The sequence below is a fragment of the Pelodiscus sinensis genome, chromosome 2 (assembly GCF_049634645.1).
Source record: "Pelodiscus sinensis isolate JC-2024 chromosome 2, ASM4963464v1, whole genome shotgun sequence".
In the NCBI taxonomy this organism is placed as follows: Eukaryota; Metazoa; Chordata; order Testudines; family Trionychidae; genus Pelodiscus; species Pelodiscus sinensis.
Window position 1 is genome coordinate 29,454,981 of NC_134712.1, and position 24,304 is coordinate 29,479,284.

A 24,304-nucleotide genomic window follows, 5' to 3' on the forward strand; every position below is an offset into this window, starting at 1 on the left:
TCCAGTGACACTTACCAAGCCCAAGAAGTCTGCCACAGAAACCATGCTGCTGCAGCTGTCTGTCCCTTCTTACCGAGTTTATATAAAGACCAGGTAGTTTTCATCGTTATTCTCCAAGTCTGAAATCATGTCCTTTCGCAAGATCACCCTAAGACTCCAGACCTAAAATCTGCAGCCATGTCAGAAAGGGTGAAATACAACTCATGGCACCCCATTCCTGTTCCTTCTTCTCTTTCCATCCATCCACCCTCTCCTTTTCCACAAAGGGAGATGATGTTTGTCCTATCCCTCCCTTACATCTGGCACTACCCAGAGTATGTCGACCAATTCAACTACAGTAGCCAGAAAGTCAAGGGGTCCCGATACTACCTGGGATTACTAGCTCTACCCATGTGGTAGTCGAGAATGGGAACACTACCAAGGCTATATCTACGCTGCACTCTAAACTTGAAATAAGATACGCAATTTGTGCTATACAAATTGCATACTTATTTCAAATGTATTTAAAAATAAAGTGCTATTTCAGGATACTCCTTTACCTGCACACAGCATGGCTTCCTCCTGTCTGCACCCTAAGATACTCCCCTGCCTGCACATGTAACCCACACACCTTCTGGGTGTGGTGTACTATCCCATTTAGTGGCACTGAGACCACTTAGAGAGAATAATGACTCTGCGCTAAAGCCTTAGCTAATAGCCAGCTGACTTTTAGCTCATGCAGTAGTGACTCATTCACTAAAGTCCAGTGCTCTCAAGTTCGATTCTGTTTGCAGACGACCAGGGTCTGCTGGCATTACACATACAGGGTGTGTCTACACAGCAAAGTTATATCGAAATAACAGCTGTTATTCCGAAATAACTATAAGTGTGTGTTATGGCTAGTTCTCCACTCTGGCACGATGAATGCAGAAGTGGGGGCCTACAAAAGTACCCCAAAATCTTATCTTTCCAGGCTTTGGTATAAAGCTTCCACCCAAAATCTTAAAAAACCTACATTTTGAGGATAAAAATCTGCTTTCACCACCCAAGTAATGGTAAGAAAACCAGGGAAGAGATCACTTGGGAAACCTCAGCCCTAAAGTAAAACCAGGACACACAAATTAAGCAATACCAGGTTAAGAAAAAAGAAAGAACTTTTATTATCACCACAATACTCCTGTTACAAGCATAATGACGAGAAGGAAAAGTCACCAATTAATATACTTAAGGGGGACTCCCATGGGCCAAAAACTTAATTACAAAGGAGAGGAAATGCCATTTTTAAATGCACAGACATCAGATTCCCATTCCCAAACCATAAAACAATAAAACTTTACCCTACTTACAGATGGTGAAGAGTCTTTTCTTGGAGAGAAACATGTTGTCTGTCTCCCTCAGTCTCTGGAGAGTCAACTGCCCGGGGATAAAGGAGAGAAAAAACAAAAATTCCTTTGTCCTAGTTTGAAATTCCTATCTGCATTTCTATTGGCTGACTGCTACCTGTCTAGGTACAGTTAACCCCTAAGTCTCCAGGCTGCTGGCCATCCCTCTTGATCACGACACGCCCCCCAAATAGCAGACAGTGCTGAACAGCTTCTGGCCACACTGACTGAGATTTCTTTTTGGAGGTCTGGGATAAAGCATAGTAAATAAGTACATGCTCACTTTATTAGACTATAGAATACATGAAAATTAAACAAGATCCTTCCACATCCGTGGAGTACCATGACAGATGTACTCAGAGTGTCCTAAGTAATTGAGTCCAGAAATGCCTCTCAGGAGAGGGCTTTCAGCCACCTTGTTAGACGCTCCTGAAATGTGCTGTATATCAAAGTCAAAGTTTTGGAGTGCCAAACTCCACTGAAGGAGTTTCTTGATGGTCGTTTTGACTGAATGAAGCTACTGAAGAGCAGAGTGGTCAGTCTGCAGATGAAAGCGTTGCCCCCACACATATAGTCTTAGCTTCTCTAGAGCATACACAATCACATGGCACTCCTTCTCCAAGACAGACCATGGCTTTCTCTTTCAGACAATTTTTTGCTGAGAAACATGACAGGGTGGAGTTGTTGATCTGGTCCTTCCTGCATCAAAACTGCCCCCACACCCCTCTCAGACGCATCTGTGGTGATAATGATAAGAGCTGCCTTGAGCTGGTTAAAATCTTCCTGGCACTGATCAGTCCACTTGACCCCATTAGGTTAGATCGGTTAGAGGTGTGACAACCTCACTGTAGTGTGGTACAAATTGCCTGTAATACCTAGCCCAAGAAGGATTGAACCTATTGTTTTGACTTGGGGGCAGGCCAGTTTATTACAGCCTCTACCTTAGCCTGTAGAGGGTTCATACTTCCTTGACCCACCTGGTGTCCAAGGTAGGTCACCTTGTTCAAGCCAATTTGACATTTTTTTTTGCTTTAACTGTTAGCCCTGCCTCCCTTACATGTTGGAAGACATCTTGGAGGTGTTGTAGGTGCTCTGCCCATGAATCAGAGAATACGGCCACGTTGTCTAGATAGGCCACTGCAAATTCTCCAAATCCAGCTAATAGAGTATACACAAACCTTTGGAAGATTGCAGGTGCATTGCACAGCCCGAAAGGAAGAACATTAAACTCTTAGAGGCTGATGTGTGTAACAAAGGCTGATTTTTCCTTCGCTGCTACCTCCAGAGGTATCTGCCAGTACCCTTTGGTTAAGTCTAGGTTGGAGATGAACTGAGCATGCCCCAGTTTCTTCAATAGCTCATCTGTGCATGGCATGGAGTAGTTGTCTGGGTGAGTTACAGCATTTAGCATATGGTAGTCCACACAAAAACAGATTTCCCCGTCCGGCTTGGGAACTAGGACCATTGGAGAAGGCCATGTGCTCTCCGAAGGGCAAATTATGCCCATGTCTAACATGTCCTTGATTTCCCTCTCTATAGCCGCTTTGGCTGGAGGAGCCATTCGGTAGGGTTGGACCCTGACTGGACAAGCACCACCTTGTCAATGGAGTGAGACTCCTGTTTGGTCTGTCCCGGGTTGACTGCGAACATTGGGATGAACTAGGTTTATAAGTGTACGTTCTGTCAGTGCTGCTCACAGCTGAGGGTCAGGAAAAGGCTTAGTTATATCGAAATAAGAGCTAGTATTCCAAAATAATTATGCGAGCATCTACACAGCAATTCTGTTATATTCTGAATAACAGACGGCTTATTCCAACTTCGGTAAACCTCATTATATGAAGAATAACACCATTTTTGCTCCATTTTTGCTATTTCAAAACAGCCCCTCACCAGGGCCATTCTAAGTTATTCCTTCGGGGGCTCTAAATAAAGATAGCACATCCACATTAGGGAAGCCTGCTTTGGATTAATTTTGAGGCTTCCCTGCAGTATAAATGTGCTATTTTGAAATAAGCTATTTCAGAATAACTATTCCTGAGTAGTTTATTCCAAAATAACTACAATCTAGACGTAGCCACACATCCCCTAACTTTCCTCCTGCCTGCACACCTAGCTATCCACTACCCACACGCAGCCCCCAACCACCTTCTCCCTGCATCCTGAATGTTTTTCAAATTTTTTGCTGAGTCCCCCCTTTAGTTATATATTTTGGCTGCATCCTCCCACACAACAGACTGACTGAGTGGCTTACTGAGGTGAGTTAGGAGTGGAGGTAGCATTCCCTCCCTGGACCACCTGTGCAGAGATGGCACAAGCCCTGCCAGTCCTTGACTTCCCCTACACCCAAAATAGAAGTAAAACTATGCCTATGTCCAAGGGACCCCCAAGCCCGGACCCCCAAGTTCCCTCGTGCCCTCTGAGTCCTGGAGATTTTACAGCATAATGTGGGGAACCTCCACAAGAAGTTTGAGAGCCCCTGCTTTAGCAAACACATTAAAACAATGTCCAGCTAAGATTTGTAAAAAACAAGGAGTTGTCCTGCAGCACCTTAAAGGCTAACAGATTTATTTGGGCATAAGTTTTCATGGGTAAAATCCACTTTTTCAGATGCATGACAAAGTGGTTTTGGCTCACAAAAGCTTATGCCCAAATAAATCTGTTAGTCTTTAACATGCTAAAGGATGACTCCTTGTTTTTATAGATACAGACTAACATGCCTACTCCTCTGAAAGTTGTCACCAGCTAAGATTTGTATCTTTCCCTTCTGCTTCCCTTCCCCTGGAGAAACAAAGTCAAATGTTGCATGATAACACATATGGGTTATCCAAGTAATTTATATATGACTGTACACTTTAGCTTAAGGTCAACACTTCCTCTCTCTTCTTCTGCTGGTTCGCAGGCTAAATATGGATTTAGAAGCTTAACTTTAGGCATCAGATTTGAGGTATGACTGTGTTATTAAGCATAGCTGTTTTTCTTGCATGCTACTGATTATCAGATATGCATGGATACCCCTTATCCATAGAAAAACTGATGTAGAGGTCATGTTTGCTTGGAGAAAAATTGAATGTACTCAACTTCCAATTGAAAAAATCTATCAAATTTCACTGTATGACCAGTTCGAACAGTTAAGGTTTTAGGGACTGTCACTAATGATTTGTTTACCTGCTTATGGGTAACTATTCTTCTCTCATATAAACCATCTTATAGCAGTCAGTGGAGACCACTCGCATATGGAAAGTGAATAGGATTTGTCCTGGTAGTAATTAAGGTTGTCCTCAGAAATCTAGTAATTGAGATCAAGCTGAGTCAGTAAAATGTCATGGCTTGAATCTCTTATGTTTGGGGAATAAACAAATTATATCAGGGTATGTCTACACTACCACCTTAGTTCGAACTAGGGTGATTAATGTAGGCAACCGGAGTTGCAAATGAAGCCCGGGATTTGAATTTCCCGGGCTTCATTTGCATGTTGCCGGGCGTCGCCATTTTTAAATATCCGCTAGTTCGGACTCCGTGCCCGCGGCTACATGCAGCACGAACTAGGTAGTTTGGATTAGGCTTCCTATTCCGAACTATCTGTACACCTGTGGAACGAGGTGTACAGATAGTTTGGAATAGGAAGCCTAATGCAAACTACCTAGTTCGTGCCGCGTGTAGCCGCGGGCACGGAGTCCGAACTAGCGGACATTTAAAAATGGCGACGCCTGGCAACATGCAAATGAAGCCCGGGAAATTCAAATCCCGGGCTTCATTTGCAACTCCGGTTGCCTACATTAACCACCCTAGTTCGAACTAGGGTGGTAGTGTAGACATACCCTCAGTGCTTTCAAACCTGTTCTATACTGGGCAACAGTTCTTCCCCATTAAATATATAGAAATGATTTGTTGAAACCTGTTTATGACCCCAATACCCCAATTGATAACCCTAGAGGGAGGGGAGCTGACAGACACACCAGGTCTCTGGGAAAGGTTGAGGAGCCAGCTCCATGCTCCTGGAGGATCAGGAACTCAGGCGGAAGGGGCGAGGCCAAGGCAGCCAGCTCTCAGCACCACTGCCTCCCCAGCCCCTGGCCCTCAGAACTGCATGGAGGGTGCAGTGCTCTGGTGGTGATTTAAAGGGCCCAGGGCAGTGGTGGCAACCAGAAGCCCTGGGCCCTGTAGAATCAGCTGGCCCCAGGCCAGTTGCCCCATTTGCCGCCTCCTCCCCCACTGACAGTGGGCCTGCCTAGAGGACATCAAACTGTAGAGCTCCATGTAGCTTGTAAGCGTCTCTTCCACCAACAGAAGTTGGTCCATTAAATTATATTATTTCACCTACCTTGTCTTTCTCAGAGTCTGAGCCCAACATGGCTACAATAACATTGCAAATAAGTGATACAAATGATATATTTCAATAATACAAGAGTATTATAAGCAAATCTTACCAGACCCTAAATAGGGATGTAATAGTATAGTTGATTAACTGATAAGCAAAAGCTTATAAGTTAATGCTATAGACTATACACATTACCCCCTCTCTCCCCTTGGCAGTAAATTTTTTAGCAGGCTGGGCAGCAGTCTGGCTCAGTCCTGGCTTGAAATGGGTCCAGGATCTACCCCTGCGGCGGCTTTGCATATAAAGTGTATTAGGAGATAGGCAGCCTGGCTCAATTCTGGCTTGTACCAGGTCCAGGAGCCTTAGATGACCCTACCTTTATCAGAGGTAGCAGCACAGGGTTACAGGCAGCCAGTCCACAGAGAGAGCTGTTTTTTAAACTGGCTCCACTCCCAGGCCAGCTCCTGCCTGGCACGCTACACTGCTGCCTCTGTATGAGAGGCAGCAGCATGGAGTGGCAGGGGGCTCCTCAGGAGTAAGGCTGAAGCACACTGGCTGCTGGCCCCTCCCTTGGGGACTATAGAATAGTCGAGTAACCAATAAGAATTCATTAGGTTACTCGACTATTCAATTAACCGATATTTAACATCCCTAGTCCTAAAATTATACCCAGTCTCTAAACTGTATATATGACAGAAAGTCTGCTATTTTTATTGTGATTTAAAATCTGCAACTATATTTATTATTTATTTTTATTGCAAATTTTGAATACATTTTCAAGATTTATTTAATTTATCTTTTTTAGGTGAATCTTGGAAGCAACCAGTATCTCTTCTCAGCAGTGGTGGATCCCAAAGAAATGCCTTGTTTCTGTTTGCGGCACGACATTGATGCTCTTCTCTGGCAGCCACGTTCTAACCAACCAGACAGTATGTGGGAACATATTGCAACTTTTAATGCTTTAGGTATGGAATGAACTGCTCTGTGGCCCATATCTTTCTAATAAATGATATTCCAGATTTTGCCATCTCATTTCCATTAGATCTATGTTTTGCTCATATATGAGTTACCCTAATTAAATTGAATGTTGAACCAATTTAAAAAAGGTTTAGGTGATGCTTGTACCTTGACTGAAGATGCTTAGAAGTCAAAGGATTATTTAGTAAAAAGTTGAGGTCCATGCATTATTCTTCCTAACTAAATGTTCATAAGTATGTGAATAAGAAGTTTAAGAATACTTGACAGAATGACAAGAGATGGGCCTTAAATGTCAACAGATTTTAGTTATTTTAGACCACCCAGGGGAGCTTAGTGGTCACAGGCAGCCCTCTTTTATAATGAGGGGGTTCAGTTTGACTTCAGCTGTGGTCCAGGACTAGGCCCATATGGCCCAGGAGAAAAGAAGGCAGTCTCTTGAGCAATTTCAAACTTTTAGCTCAAAACCAGCACCTTAAAGTCTACCAGCAACCAGAAAGCATCTAGTGCAGTGCATAGGGTACAAGTGTAATATGCTCATGGGGGTCGTAGTTTGTCAAAAATTCCAGTTAACTAAGACTTATACAGGCAGTCCCCGGGTTACGTACAAGATAGGGACTGTAGGTTTGTTCTTAAGTTGAATCTGTATGTAAGTCGGAACTGGCGTCCAGATTCAGACACTGCTGAAACTGACCGCCAGTTCTGACTTACATACAGAATCAACTTAAGAACCCCAGGCGTCCCCAAGTCAGCTGCTGCTGAAACTGATCAGCAGCTGATTCCAGGAAGCCCGGGGCAGAGCAACTCTGCCTGGGGCTTCCTGTAGTCAGCGCTGGTCAGTTTCAGCAGAAGCTGACTTGGGGACGCCTGGGGCAGAGCAGCTGGGGTGCTACTGGACCAACCCAGCAGCACCCCATCTGCTCTGCCCCAGGCGTCCTGATTCAGCCGCTGCTGAAACTGACCAGCAGCGGCTGAATCAGGACCTGGGGCAGAGCAGCTGGGGTGCTGCCGGGTTGGTCCAGTAGTGCCCAGAGCGGGCGCTGCAGGACCAATCGGCAGCGCCCCAGCTGCTCTGCCCCAGAGTCCAAAACAAAAGCCTGGTCTGCTGGGGGGGGGGGGGAGCACACTAGCTGCGCCCCTCCCTCCCCCAGCAGACCAGGGACACGGGGAGCAGAGCCGCAGCGGCAGCGGGGTGCCACGCCTCTGAGGCTTTGCTCTGGCAAAGCCTCAGAGGCGAGGGACCCCGCCACGGCTGCGGCTTCAGTCTGGGTGCCTGTGGTCTGCTGGGGACCGTCCCCAGCAGACCACAGGAACCCAGACTGAAGCGGCAGCAGCGGCGGTTCCCCGCGCCTCTGAGGCTTTGCTCTGGCAAAGCCTCAGAAGCATGGGTACCCGCCCGGTGCCCCTGGTCTGCTGGAGACGGTCTCCAGCAGACCAGGGGCACCGGAGCAGCTTACGAACGGGGCTTTCTCGCCCCAACCTCCGGGGCGAGAAAGCCCCGTTCGTCAGTGCGGATCCGACGTAAGTTGGATCCGCGTAAGTCGGGGACTGCCTGTACTTACCAATGGAATACTAATTTTCAAACAATTAGAATACAATACAATGAATTAAGCATAAAACGCTATACAGGTGTTTATCCTGTAGTAGTACTGCACAGGAGGGTGGTTGGTTTCTTTAAGCACGTAGAGATATACAGGTGAAGTTTTCTATACACTAAGACTATACTGAACATGATTTAATATTTCTTTGATTCAGAAGGCACTACAGGATCTTGTAGTGCTTCAGGGAGGTCATTGTCAACATCATTTGTCACTGAAGATGTAAAAGGTATAGAAAATTGGTCTGACTGTATAATAACCCTGTGGCGCACCCTGGAAGCTGCTTTTTTTTAAATCAGTGTGAGAAGCTAAAAAGTCCTTAGCTTCCATTATAGCTTTAGCAAAATTTGAGTACCCCTTGAAACAGTTAACTAGTTAAATTATTAAAACTACAGGAGGAAACTTCCTAATCTGGGCTTCTGTTGTCCCCGAGGGGGGATATGATAGAGGTCTATAAAATCATTAGTCGTGTGGAGAGGGCCAAAGAAAAGTTATTTATTAGTTCCCTAAATAGGAGAACTAGAGGACACCAAATGAAATTAATGGGTAGCAGGTTTAAAACTAATAAAAGAAAGTTCTTCTTCACACAGCGTGTAGTCAACCTGTGGAACTCCTTGCCAGAGGAGGCTGTGAAGGCTAGGACTATAATAGAGTTTAAAGAGAAGCTAGATAATTTCATGGAGGTTAGGTCCATAAAAGGCCATTAGCCAGGGGATAAAATGGTGTCCTTGACCTCTGTTTGTCAGAGGCTGGAGAGATGGCAGGAGACAAATCGCTTGATCGTTGTCTTGAGTCCACCCTCTCTGTGGCACCTGGTGCCGGCCACTGTCGGCAGACAGGATACTGGGCTAGAAGGACCTTTGGTCTGACCCAGTACGGCCGTTCTTATGTTCTTATCCCTGGTCCAGCATCATCTATGCAAGTATACTCCTGGATAAGCCATTGGGCTGGAGCCAGGAGGGTTGCCAAATTAAGGGCCCAAGACAGAGCATGGGAGGCAACAGAGTCACTAAGAGGAATGCAGAGCTCTCAGTCTCTGGGGATAAGGGGGATTGGAACAGAGCTCTTTGTCAGCAGTGGAAGGGAAGCAGCACAGCTGCCAGAGGGGAGCGTGGAACACCCCGTGCCTAGAAGAGGTGCTGGGGAGGAGAGCACAGGGCCACTGAGAGGAGCATGTGGCAACAGAGCCATTCAGTGAAGCATGGAGCTCCCTGGGCGGCAGTGGGACTGCTTGATGGAGCCTGCCACGCAGCAGCAAAGCTGCTTAGTGCAACGCGAAGCCCCAGATGACAGCAGGGTGCTAGGGGAAGAGCAGAGACACGGGACAGGAGCTGAGCCCTGGGCACTAGCAGAGTTGCGGGGGAGAAAATGATGCTACCAGCAGGAGCACAGAGCCCCGGGCAGCAGCAAAACTACTACGGGGAGAATGAAGCTTTGGACTGCAGTGGAGTTCCCGGTCACTGCAAGGAGAAGGGAGCCCCAGGCTGCAGCAAAGCCAAAGGGGGGAAAGTAGAGTTCCCCTTCCTGGGGAAAACCACATCGACCTCCTCCGGTCTGGCAAATGCCCTGGTTTGGGGCCAGTCAGGTCCCGAGGGTGCCAGACAAGGGAGGTACAACCTGTATATCATTTAACCAATCAAAAAGTCTGGGGCAGAGTTTCAGGTGCTGTGGTCTCACAATGGGGTCTACTCCTAGCTGGGGGTACAGCCACCAGGGTCCTGCTGGCCAGCCTGCCACAGGCAGGGGACTTCTCCAGCCCAGCCCTCCATAGGCAGGACTGCTCCTGGCCAACTGTCCACAGCAGGGTTCTGCCAGCCAGGCCCCACAGCCCCAGGGAGTAGGAGGCTACTCCAGCCAGAGCTTGCCCACCACACTGCAGGCAGGAAACTGCTCCCACCGGCCCAGCCTTCTGGTTAACTGGTTACTGGGTAAGCATGCCAGTAAGGCTTATGCTTACTAGGTAACCGGTTAACTGCTGAGGTCATGTCTATGCTACCACTTTTGCCAGTATAACTTAGGTCACTCGAGGGTGTGAAAAAGACACTGATAAAGTGCCTGTATGGACAGCAGTCTCTCCGTGAGAGAGCTTCTCCCATTGGTATCGAGTGGCTGCATCAGTACAGTTTTACTGCTGTAATCTCCCTAGTATAGACATGGCCTTAAACTTTTACAGCCCTCCTGAGTACACACTTGTTCTAGATATTGGCTTAGCTAATCAAACCAGACTGCGTTTGTTGTCTGCTTTGGGATTTCAACTCCCCTACCTGATTTTCTTGTCCCTTTTGTTTTTATTTAGTTTGTGCTTGGATTATCTCTTATCGGGCTCTTACATTGGTCTAATGACACATAGGATTCAAGCACCTTTAAAATCTGCCGTCATTACTATAGCAGTCATGATACAGATTGGATGTCACTGAGTCTGTATATTTGTCATTATTTTTGTATGCTAACTGGTTTTATATTGTTTAGAAAATTCTTTTCTAAGGTACCTGTAGTAGTAATTAATATTATTATGAGGCTTTAGGTTTAAGCTTTATTTCTATAATTTTGTGGAAAAATTGATGGAAATGAAAATTCCTTTTCAAGCTTTCTGTGCTTATGAGGATAAAAACATTATTGTTTTTCCTCCACATTTTCCTCCTTACTGTACTATCATTTTACAGTGCCATGTTGAAGTTTACACTTCTGTGCTAATCTAGTTTACCTTTTATTTGCCATAAAGACATACGTCACCACCCTGTTTATCTATAACCAAACATCAGAAATATCATGCTAGCACCAGTGATAGAAAGTGAGCATCTTGTGGGACAAAGAAGGTAGTTTTAAAGAATCCACAGTGCTCATTTTATTCATCAACACAATATCTGTAGTCCTGTTCTTTTTTTTCCCCCCTATTTTCATTGCTAGTCTAAAATCAGTCCCATAGATCATAGTGTGATTGGAGAATTGTGATCATTTGGGTCAAGATCTTCCTCTTTTGTGCCAACTGGAGACAAAAGAACAATGCCTTCACCCACTTTCCTTGTTGTAATCACAGTTGTGTGTGCATGAGAGGTGGGATAAAGCTGGTTCATGTCCTACATCACTAATAAAGAACAAATTTTGAAGGGAAGGCAATTAAACATTGGAACAAACTACCAAGGGAAGAGGTGGATTCTTCAGCTGTGGATGCCTTTCTCTCTGGAAGTTACATTCTTCGTCGAGTAGTGTCCCCAAGGGTGCTCCACTCGAGGTGCTGGGTCCGTCGGCGCCGCAAAACGGAGAAACTTCCACAGCAGTAGCCCTGCCGGCCCGCGCATGCGCTCCTGTTGCCTCGCACAGTTACAGCTGAGCGCGGGCCGGCTCGTCAGTTTCCTTCAACCGTCCGCGGCCGCAGATGGACCTAGGACGCGCTCCCTCTCCGGCCTGAGGAGAAAAGGGAATTTCATTTAGAAATTTGTTTGCCACTTGGCAGTTTATAGTAAGGATAGTATTAATAGTTCTTAGTAGTTTTTACTTAGTTAGTTAATTAGTCTCAAGTTCCTTGTTTCCGTCCTAGTTTATTTTTTTGTAGTAGCCTTTAAAAAAAAAAGAGAGAGAGAAAAGGAAAGAATAGACAAAATGCCTGGTTTCAAGAAATGTTCCCAGTGCCAGGAGGCCATGCCAGACTCCGATGGGCATTTGCGCTGCGTTAAATGCCTAGGGGACGGGCACATCCCTATGAAGTGCCCTCACTGCATGAAACTGACAGCCCGCGCTCGGCGCGATAGAGAAATGAGGCTGAGGGTGATTTTATTCAATAAAGCCCTCCAGTCTGATGCGACCACGTCTTCTCCCACTACCTCGGGAGTTCACTTGTCCCGTTCACCTAAAAAGGACCTCCGCAATGCCGAGCCACAGCCGAGGCACCCGACAGAGAAGCCGGGCAAGAGCCGCAGTGCCTCAGCTCCGACTTTGGTCGGATCAAAAGACCCGATGCGGGCTCCCTGTAAGGGACTAGACTCGGCACCGACAAAGGCTCCAACGGTCGGGCCACAAGCAGCAATGGCGGCCCCGGCACCGGCTGATACTGCGCATGCGCAGTCAATGACAATTCCGCCGGCACCCGTGCCCACGGAGCCAGCTGACGAGGCCTTGCTCCCTGCGGTGCCGCAAGCAACGGCACCGACTCAGGCACAGCAGGTAGCCAGCGGCACCGTGCAGCACTCTGCACCGCAGCCTCCTCCGGCACAGCTGTTAACTCCCACGGCACCGCTGATTCAACCCCAGGGCAGCCATGCGACCGGGACTACACCACTTCAAACGGCACCGTCTTCTCCCGCAGATTGTTCGATGCTGAATGAGGTGCCCTTCAAGTCAAGGCGCGTGCGGACCCCTTCACTCCCGCCTGAAAGAGCACGGTTCTCTCCGGGACCTTGGTCACCAGCTTCAATCTGCTCTGGAAATCATCGTGCTTCTCGTTACGTCTCCACTAGAGACCGATATCATAGATCACCGCAGCGATCACCGTCGTACCATCACTATCACTACCACGATCAACGACGCTACTCCTATTATTCTCGTTCACCATCTCGTTTTTCTGACAGATCTATATCACCGAGGTCTTCGAGACATTCGAGATATTCACGTCGATGCGAGGAGTCTAGAGCCTACACTCCTAGACGATCCCTGACTCACGGTCGGAGATGTGACCGTCATTATGATGACCCTCGGTGTCCTCATAACACGCGATATCCACGATCACGATCTCCGCAAACCACACGCCCAGCGTCTCCACCTTGTGCGCCTTCGCCGGCGATTCCATCAGTGCCTGTGGAGGGCACGATGCCAGTTACTAGTCAGGACACGTATGAAAACAACTACACTCCAAATAGGGAACCACAGACCCCTGACTCTCCGGCCAACCAGTCATCTCCGGACGAGGCTGTCTTTCCTGGTGAACAATCCCCCACGGAAGATCACAAACAGTTTCAGGAGCTTTTTGCCAGAGTGGCACAATCTCAGGGTATCCAGATTACGGACGTACAGCAAAAGCAACATCCCTTGCTGAAGAACTTGCAGTCCTCACAAAAATCAAAACTGGCTCTGCCCTTCGATGAGGCTATCCTGGAAATCGCAAATGATATATGGCAGACCCCCGCCACTTCTTTACCGACTAACAAGAGGGCGGACAAGAAATACTTTATAAATCAAAAAGGGATGGACTTTTTGTTTACCCATCCCCAACCCAATTCCCTTGTTATGGACGCCGCCCAGCAAAGTTCAAAGACGGCCCAAAATAAAAATACGGCAAGTGATAAAGAGGCTAAACACCTGGACATTTTAGGTAGAAAAGTGTATTCTTCTGCCACTTCAGTTCTCCGGATGTGCAATTACGCGGCCCCTCTTGCCAATCACGACTTCGATAACTACTCCAAATTAGTCCCTCTTCTAGAGCACCTACCAGACTCAAAACGCCAGATCTTGAGGGCGGTAATACAAGAGGGCTACACAGCAGCCAGAACAGCGCTTCAGATCGCTCTAGACACGGCTGATGCCGCAGCTAGAGCCACAGCTACTGCGGTAGTTATGCGTCACGGGTCGTGGCTGCACCAAGCAGCTGCCCCGAGGGAGTTATTAAGCAAAGTGGAAGACTTACCTTTCGATCGTCAGTCTCTCTTCGCCCAGTCCACTGATCAGGTGTTCCACTCGGGCAAGGACTCCCGTACGACTCTTAGAACGCTTGGCATGTATACGCCTCCGTATAAACGTAAGAGGTTTACAACAAACAGAGATCCTTCTCTTACGCAACATTCCGCCCCAAGCCATATGAACAACAGAGACCAAGACAACGCCAGCAAAAGCAAAGACAACAACCTGGCAAGACTTCCGGTCAACAGCAGGGCCGGCAACAGGTTTGATGGGTCAGTCGAGGGACTGCGTGCAACTCCTTTGTCGGGAGCGTCACACAATCAGGTAGCCTTATTCCATCATTGGCTGAGGCCTTATCAACATCACTGGTCTCTGATTTCCACCGATCGATGGGTCAACGACATAGTTGTTTCAGGATATGCCATCCCTTTCAACTCCATTCCCCCCCACTTCCCACCCTCCCCGTCCCTTTTCAGGGACCCCTCTCACGAGTCTCTGCTATAGCAAGAGGTGTCCCGACTACTTACTATAGGAGCCGTGGAGAGGGTACCCATTCAATTTCGGGGGAGAGGTTTCTGTTCCACGTACTTCCTCACCCAGAAGAAGTCAGGGGGTTGGAGGCCTAACCTGGACCTGCGTCGACTCAACCGCTACCTGAGAAAACAAAAATTCAAAATGGTCACTTTAGCTTCTATCATCCCGGCTCTCCACAAAGGGGATTGGTTTACGTCCCTCGACTTACAGGACGCCTATTTCCACATAGCCATTCACCCGGCCCACAGGCGATTCCTTCGTTTCGTAGTGGGTGCGGAACACTACCAATATTGAGTGTTACCCTTCGGTCTGTCAGCAGCACCATGGGTGTTTTCCAAAACCCTGGCAGTGGTAGCTGCCTACCTCCGACGCCTCAATATTGCGATTTTCCCGTATCTCGACGATTGCCTAGTAAAGGCCCCGACTCGCGAGGAGGCTACGTGGGCAGTGACCACCACCACAGCCGTATTCGAGGCTCTGGGCCTCATAATCAATTTCGGCAAATCGTCCTTGGCACCAGGTCAGGACTTGGAGTTTATCGGCACGAGACTTGATGCACTGAGTGCGAGAGTATACTTGCCTGCAACAAGATTCCAGATGATTCGGGACTTGGTACATACGGTTTCAATTGCTCCCAGATCCAGCATACTGACTTACCTGAAACTGCTCGGACATATGGCTGCCACCACATATGTGGTGGTGCATGCGAGACTTCATCTACGCAGTCTCCAGCATTGGCTGTTCAAAGTCTACACACCGGGGGTACACGCTGTGAGCAAGACAGTGTCCATTCCCGGACATGTCAGGACTTAACAAATTTTGCGGGTTGTCCCACCATATTAGTGATCAGAGGTCCCTTTCCACGCACGAAGACCCACAGTGCAGATCACAACAGATGCTTCTGTGATCGGTTGGGGGCGCACATCTGCAGCAACATCGAGTTCAGGGACTCTGGTCAGCACAGGAGTCACTTCTACACATAAATCTCCTCAAGCTCCGAGCTGTATCCAATGCATGCAGGCACTTCCTTCAGAGGATCCGAGGTCGTGCAGTCCACATCCTCACCGACAATATATGCACGGTGTACTATATCAACAGACAAGGCGGGGCCCATTCACGATCCGTGTGCGCGGAGGCGATACGACTGTGGAACTGGGCGATCCACCACAATATAATCCTTACCGCATCGTACCTCCCAGGCAAAGACAATATCATCGCCGATGCCCTGAGCAGACACTTCCTTCCTCAGCACGAGTGGGAGTTACACAACAAGGTGGCTCACGGTCTCTTCCGTCTCTGGGGGTTCCCGAGTATAGACCTCTTTGCCACTCGTCACAACAAGAAGTGTCATCATTACTGCTCACGGGCAGGTACCGGCAAGAATTCCCTGGGGGACGCTCTTCTGCTCAATTGGGGATCTCACCAACTTCTCTATGCGTTTCCGCCTCTTCCTCTCATTCCGAGGGCACTGGAGAAGATAGCGACGGAGGGTGCAACAGTGATTTTCATAGCACCCTTTTGGCCTCGGCAGACTTGGCTGACACAATTGTCCAGAATGTCGGTCGCTCAGCCACAACGACTTCCACTGATGCCCAACTTACTGTCTCAGCGGCACGGGTCGATGCTGCATCCGAGCATCGATCGCATGCATCTTACGGCATGGCTCCTAACTGGTTTCAGCCACCGGAAATGACTTGCTCTCAGGAAGTGAAACATGTACTTATGAATAGCAGACGCCATAGCACTCGCAAGGCCTACATCTACAAATGGCACCGGTTCTGGAAAGGGACTTTGACCCTCTTTCTTTACTGGTGCAGCATACTTTGGACTACATCTTCCATCTGAAGATGGAGGGCTTAGCAAATGCTTTGTTGAAAGTGCACTTGGCAGCAATCTCGGCCTTCCACCCGCACATCGATGGACATTTGCTATTTGCTCACCCGTTAGTTAAAAGGTTCCTAAAGGGACTTGATAACCTATATCCGGCCTTCACAATCCCTCCGGAGCCGTGGGACTTATCTTTGGTACTGGACGCATTAACTCGTCCCCCCTTTGAACCATTAGCAACTTGTGACCTGCGCATGCTCACAATGAAAGTGTCATTCCTTCTGGCAATCACGTCAGCACGTCGGGTTAGTGAGTTGGCAGCCCTTTCAGCCAATCCACCATACACTTTATTTTCTGAACAAGGGGTTCTGCTTCGCGTTCATCCTCCCTTCCTTCCAAAGATAAATTCTCCCTTCCATGTAAACGAGCCCATAATTCTGCCAACATTCTATCCGAAACCTCATTCCTCGCCAGAAGACTCACGTCTACATACCCTCGATGTTAGACGAGCACTGGCCTTCTACCTGCATAGAACACGCGCCTTCAGAAAGTCTTGGCACCTTTTTATAGCTACGGCGGAGCGCTCCAAGGGTCAACAGCTCTCCACACAACGTATTTCCAATTTGATCACCTCCTGTATCTCACGTTGTTATGCCCTACGACACAAACCCTTACCAGGACGACCTCGCGCTCATTCCACCAGAGGCATGGCCGCATCTACTGCGTACCTTAGAGGGGTACCTGTACAGGACATATGCCGTGCAACAACCTGGTCATCCTCTCTCACCTTTGCCAAGCATTATGCTCTTGCGAACATATTGAGGAATGATTCAGCGGTGGCGCAAGCAGTCTTGGCCACAGCACAGAGACCATAAGTCCGAAGCACGCCGATAGTGCTTGACCACTGCTCTGTACTCACCTCGAGTGGAGCACCCTCGGAGACACTACTCGACGAAGAAGAGAGAGTTACTCACCCTGTGCAGTAACGTCTGTTCTTCGAGATGTGTGTCCCCGTGGGTGCTCCACGACCCACCCTCCTCCCTGCTTCGGAGTTTCTGTTTATCTCTTTCAGATGCTTCCGGTTGGGAGGAAACTGATGAGCTGGCCCGCGCTCAGCTGTAACGGTGCGAGGCAACAGGAGCGCATGCACGGGCCGGCAGGGCTACTGCTGTGGAAGTTTCTCTGTTTTGCGGCGCCGGGACGGACCCAGCACCTCGAGTGGAGCACCCACGGGGACACACATCTCGAAGAACAGACGTTACTGCACAGGGTGAGTAACTCTCTCTTTTAGCCAAATACCAGTTATTGGGCACAATATACAGGTAACTGGGTGAAATTTAATAGCTCATGATATATACAGAAGCTCAAACCAGATGATTCAATGGTCCATTCTGTCCTGGAGCTCTATGAAACAGTGAAAGAAAAGCTGGTTTTTGAGCTTTCCTAACCACCTCTTACAAGGAACTCTACAGTGATTTTAATACCCTCTCATTACCAGGGCTCGACAGACTACGTAATCTACTCACCCGTGGCGAGTAGATTACAACCTGGAAGAGCCAGGTTCGGGCGATCTGTGCATGTGCAGAACGATCTGTTCAGCGAGCCCTGCTCATTACTGCAGCTGATTGGAAGAGTTTGGAGTGTGTGGTCTTGCCCCTTCTAAATCTATGGCTGACTTGAATGGCCTGTCCTCCTTCTCTCCTGACTTCTCAGCAGACTATATTCTGCTGCCAACTCCATGCTGCTGCCATGGCTATGTCAAGAGTAGAAAACTAAAGCATTTAAAAATTAAGTAAAACACGTTCATTTACTTTTAAGATGCAATGAAGATGGGTCAAGAAGTATTTCCACATGTCATATAGTAGTGATTGGCTCTAGACTTCACAGCCTCACGGTTCTTTTTAAACCAGACTTGCCTTGAATACACTAGGATTTAAAAAATATGTGAATTAAATGTATTAAACTCTATATAAAAACTTTTTTTCTTGGGCTGCGCTAGACAACGCTTTGGAGAAGCCTTGGATGTCGGTTGTCTAGCAAGTTATTTCCAGATAAATAACTAACAAGTTATTTCCAGATAAAAATTGTGTTAAACTGGGGTAAGGTTGAGCAAATATCAGTAACTTAATGATACACCCAATGTGGGAAAGTTGTATTTATTACAAAAACAAGCATTTATAAATCCAGAAAGCTTAGAGAGAGGGTTAAACATGAAATAATTCTAAACATGTGGATGGAACGAATATCTAAAGTACCCAAACAGCCTAAACTATAATGACACCCTGTAATGACACCCTAGACTAGAGGAACAGGAAGAAATAGAATGTGTCTCTGCTACTAACAAAAATGGCTTTCAAAATGCTCACTGTCTCTCATTCCCATTGAAAACAGTGAAGTCAGGTGCCTGTGGAAGATGGTGGCTAATTTTGCTAAGACTGGCCTTTATAGCCTCATTCCTATTCAAAACAGTGTTTGATAGCCATCAGTTTGAAAGAGGGTGGTTGTCTGTGCAATTCTGTAATGGAAAATGTTTATTGTTTAGCCTTTGAAGTAACCTGTGCATGATAATTCAGCTTGTTGTAACTATGAATAATTTGAAGGATTCCATGTTTTGCTGTTAGAATGAGTTGGGACAAAAACTAAGTGACACAGGATTTCTTAAAGAACCCATTTTGACTTCATTTAACTCGTGGTTTTGAACAATAAAAAGTCTTCAAATGTAGCTTTTACATATTTCAGTGAGTATTCAGAATCCCAAGGTTAAGTGCTATACAGTGAGCCCTCGCTACTTCGCGGTTCGACCATCGCGGATTCACGACTTCGCGGACTTTTTTCATTACATTATGTATATACGTGAATCCGCGATGGTCGAACCGCGAAGTAGCGAGGGCTCGCTGTATACATGTTAAATATGGTGTCCCTACTTCGCGGATTTTCAACTATCGCGGTCGGGTTTGGAACCTATCTACCGCGATAAACGAGGGTTCACTGTACATTTCAAGAATATAGTGTGTTGTGTTTTTCTAATGGCTGTTTTGTCCTTGCTTCTTTGGGAAGTGGTACCAGGCCTTACAGTTCTCACTGTAGAAATATGTTCTGAGGAGGAGACCGTGGAAAAATGACTGTTAATTAAGGGTCTTCAGACATAGAGGGGCATGCATAGAGATAGTAAGAGGAAAAAGGGGGGAACCATTAGTACTAAACTGCCCTTTATTCATGTTTTCTTCTTTTTTCGTGACCTTTTGTTTATTAGTTTTAAAATATGAGCATAGGATTCTGAAATGGCAAGAATAAAGCACAGTTGAAACATATATTGACTTTCCTTCTTGCCTCTGTATGTCTGCATGTTTTGCAGGTTATGTCCAAGCATCAAAGCAAGACAAGAAATTCACTGCTTGTCCCCCAAATTACTCCTATGCTGCTCTTTGTGAGTGCCTACGTCGAGTGTTCATCTATCGACAGCCCACTCCTCTATCTACTGTTCTGTACAACAGGAAGGAGGGAAGACAAGTAGGGCAGGTTGCTAAGCAGCTGGTAGCAACCCTGGAAGCCAGTGATCCTATCTTGGGCTTTCAAGCTACAAATGAGAGATTATTTGTTCTCACAACAAAATCCTTGTTTTTAATAAAGGTAAACACTGAAAATTAGTTATCCAATATGTCATGTTGACTTGGATGTATTCACAATTGGTGTGAGAAATGATGAGATTAGCTAAGAAGTTGAAGTAAAATATCATATGTATTCTGTTTAATTTTTAAAAGGACAACCAAAATATGTTCACTAGAACTTGTCTCTGTGCCAGCTGGGTAAAACTTTTCAATTCCATTGTCACTGAATTTTTTGCAGACTTCCAATTCTATGGAAAAGGTCAAGAAAATGGCTAGCAGCATTTTAATCAGTTACTGGAGGCATGTGTGAAATTATCCCTCCATGCATTGGGTGTTTTTTGTATGGGTTTTTCTATCACACTTCTACCACTCAAAAAGATCTTGAATATTCACTTTTTTCTATTTAGTATAATTGCCACTGTTTCTTTCTATTGTTATTAATCAGATAAATAAAACAAGACTTTTTTTTAATATAAGCTTATATAAACACAAACACAAGGATCACACATTACCTAAATCACAGATCATTTACAGATCCATTTAAATTATTTTTGAAAATGGTATTCTCAATTTATGTTTAAATATCTTCACTTAGTTTTAGCAAATCATGACTTATTGGCCAAATAATGGTGTCTTGGTGTATCTGCTTTTCTCAGAGATATTTTTCATTTAGGCTGAATAACATCACTTTATACTTGCAGTTATAATAATTTGATTTAGATACATTTGTGCTTCCTGTTAAATCGTCAAGCATTTTAAAAACTTAAAAACAAAAATGGTTTTGGTAGCTTGCTCTTGTGGGGCAGTGGAAGAGAGAAGAAAACATCTCCCTGTTGATGAAATTGAAAAATGGTATAAGTTCAAGTACAGTTGTGAAATTCCAAGTTTGTATATCAGTTACTTCCACATGAAATCTCATCCTTAACCACAAAATAATAGGCATACGACCGCCAGTCAAACTTAACCTGAGCTATGGGACTCAAGCTGTGCTACTTCTACCTTATACTTCATCACTGAGAATGAAGATTCTGCAATATAGAGTTTAATTAACCATTATCTCCTCCCATTTTGATAACTGTGCTGGACTAAGGTTTGAGAGGGAGATACTGCTTTTACATAGTGGCCTTGCTGACCCTAACAAGGGTTTTTGGTTATGTTTAATAAATAACACAGCAACGCACCCTAATTTATGAAAAGTTGACTCCACAGAATTTTTAAACTTCTTTAAAAAGACATTGCCAACATACTTAAGATGAAAAATTGACTAGTCTTGAACTCCCTGTTTTGTATTTTTACTTAAGATTACTAAGCAGAGTATCTTTTCCCGCTGATACTTTTAAATTTCATGAAAGACAGAGTAAAAATGTGACTTCTGTTAACTGAATAGTGAATTTGTCTTGTCCTCCTCCATATCATTGCATATCCTTTTCTATATTTCATACTGTAGCAAATATTAGACGGAAATGTCAGCTCAGTAGGATATAACATAGACTCTTCTAGGCATGACCATCTTGATTGCACACATGAACTCATGAAAGTTTTGATTTACAACGTCTTATGTCAGTGAAATAACGTATAAAATGGTAAATTAAAAAGCAAACATGATCACAGATTGCAGTGTGAAAGCCTACTCTTCTGATGAGGATTTGGAGGGGGAACTGATTCTTATTTAGCTTACATCAGTTTTACACCACTATAAGTCTATTACTTTCAGGAGTTATTCTCCCTGTGGAAAAGAGAACAGAATTGGGCCCTCACAATGTCTGTTTATTTTTACTATCTGGAAAACAGAAAAAATACATCTGTAATTTAGTTTAATGTAGTTTCATGCATGTTCTACTTCTGAATTTTCACTGAGTAAATAAGCAATGTCCAAAATAATATAGTAGGATACATACTGTAATCTTTTAACTTGCTTTGCTTTATACTAATTCCAAGTGCATGATGCAAAGAATAGTTGAATTTGTTTCTTCTTAGCCTAAATTAAATTGAGATTTGCACACATCTGAGTTCAGATCTCCCAGAATATAGCCAGCTGGAATATATAATGCAGAAAGAGTCAGCTTGTGCAGAAAAATGTATCTGCTCAACTGTGAAACTGGATTTCTTCAATGGAGGGAAGCTCCAGGGTAGATGAATCATAATTCAACTCTTCCATATAAAGTTACATTTACTAAGGCATAAACAGCTAAAAACTAATTTTCATTATCTTTAGGTTAGATTAAACAAAAGCAAGTACAGTTGTTACCTTGATCATAGCCTTAGTGATAACAAATAGTAAGGAAAATAATGCTGTTAGAATGTTCTGAGTTTTAACAAGATCATATTTCATCAGCAGCAAAACTAACTAAAGTGGAAAAAGTCTTCCTCCTTTTTCTTAATATCTGCTCGCTTGTTAATAATGGGAATGGAGTCTGAAATGTATTCTGCTCAGAACACTTGTTTAATATGTTTCCATATCCGTTTGTAAGAGTCAAGAATATGAAATAATTGTATATGTTTGTTTGTTTGAGCCATACATGCTGATATAAATCAACCCACTTCCCTGCTTAAGAATTCATAATTAAATGATTACAAGTTGCAGAGTCGTATTTGTTACTCTTGCATTCCCATTTATTTTAAGGCTTCTATCTGTCATATGTTACCAGATTCAGACATACTCAACCTGCCCCTCCCCTTGAGTGCTCTGACTTTGTAAGGTAGAGATCTTCATGAATGACCCAGCTTGCAAGCAGATGTGATGGATGCTATTTACAAAATGTTAGGGAACCAACTGGCTGTTACAGGTGCAAATAATCTATTTCAAATGCTTTTTTGTTAAATTCTCTCTGCCTTGCTGTGTGACTGCAACATGTATTATTCTGCAAGTTAAAATAATTAAAATATTAAATTCATAAATAAAACTTTAAAAAAAAACCTGTGTTCAAAGTGACTTTTTAATCCCTTCAGTTTATCATTTCAAATCCACGCCACAGTACCTTTTGTCAGAAGTCATTATGCTACAGTGGAACATCAACCAGAATTTGGCCCAAATATTGAATATTGTTTGATATTTGTTTTATAACCTTCAGAAAAAAATTGAATGGTTTATTATGGTTTTAGCTAAAGGAAGGCTCCCAGTTCCTTGTTATAATACTCCATGCATGCACTTCCCCTTGGATAGCCTCTTTCAGGAAGCAATGGGAATAATTTGCAGGAGTGCAATTAATAAAGTGGTCATTGTATAGTCAGGGGGTCAAATATTTCTCAGCTCTCTGCTCTATTAGGCACAGAGGACCTGCAGAGCAGTTTCTCACTTTTTCTGGGAAGAAGAACTGGAGTGATCAGCATTGTCCCACCGGACAGTGCTGCTGGCTGGGTTTTTTGGTTTGTTTTTTGGGGAGGGGCGGGGGGAATGGATGTTTGTGTTTGTTTTTCTAGCCTGTATGTATACACTGTACCAGCCAGAATATGGATTTTGGTTTGTAAAATGACAAATGCAAAAAGATAAATAGTTGAAGCAAAAACTTTTTTTGACTCCTCCTGTGCCTGGTGCAAATAAGGGACATAATTAGAGCTATAACTTTGAATTTTTCTGGCTTTGTAAATTTGTGTCTTGCTCTTCACATTATGAAGATCTAAAGTTTGTATTAGGAGGAAATAAAGGCTGCAGTCAATTGTGCATTAGTATATATTAACATTTATATACAAACATTTGTTTTCTGATTCCATCATATAAGTAAAGATTTTGAACAGCTTTTTAAGTAAAACCATGAATTTTTATTATCCCAAAGTCTAATATTTAGAGAATCAGGAGCAGATTGCCTCATTTGTGTGCTAGATTAATGTAATTACAATACAATGAAACTAATCAAATTCCTTCTTCTTAGTTCTCATTTATCTTGCCTTACTTCTGTGGGCAATCTAATTGATAGTATAGATATAGGTAGAAACATTTACCTATAGAATGTCTACCTAGCATTTCCATTTTTTTATTATATTGTGGCCCAACTACAATTTACCGTTCATTTTTTCAGGAACTCTAATGTACTCCAACCTGTTAAATCAAGCAGACTTGCAGTTAAATTCAAATTTGAATTTTGGAGTCTGATTTTTTTGAAACCAGCCTTTTTATAATTATATATCTATTGGGGAGTATAAATAACTACATCTGTACTTTTAGACACTAACAACTGCACTTTAGGTAAATGGTATTTCTGTGTTACAAACTGTTCTAATATTTTTGAAGTATGTGCAGGTGTTTTGCCTTTGTAATTGGTAACTGCTTTCTGAAACCTGTTATTTTTTACATACAAATAAATACATACAATGTACCTTGTATGTGTAAGAGGTAGAAAAGGTCAAATTCTGTATGTATATTTAACATTTGAAAAATCTTAAATATAAAGAACTATGTATAAACAAAGATTTTCCAGTTCAGTCATGTTTTGTGTACTATTTCAAAATCAAAGCTAAATGGTACTCTGATTAATG

General features: G+C 44.6%; 1 protein-coding gene across 1 annotated transcript in view; it reads left to right on the forward strand.

The window, feature by feature from the left end:
* The window catches only part of NUDCD1 (NudC domain containing 1), a 135,676-nt gene extending 112,929 nt beyond the window's left edge, over nt 1–22,747 (forward strand). Inside the window, exons 9-10 of the mRNA XM_075920212.1 lie at nt 6,485–6,644; nt 19,579–22,747. Coding sequence (XP_075776327.1) covers nt 6,485–6,644; nt 19,579–19,871 — 453 coding nt within the window. The 3' untranslated portion in view covers nt 19,872–22,747. The remainder of the gene's footprint in view (nt 1–6,484; nt 6,645–19,578) is intronic.
* Nucleotides 22,748–24,304: the final 1,557 nt, after the last annotated feature.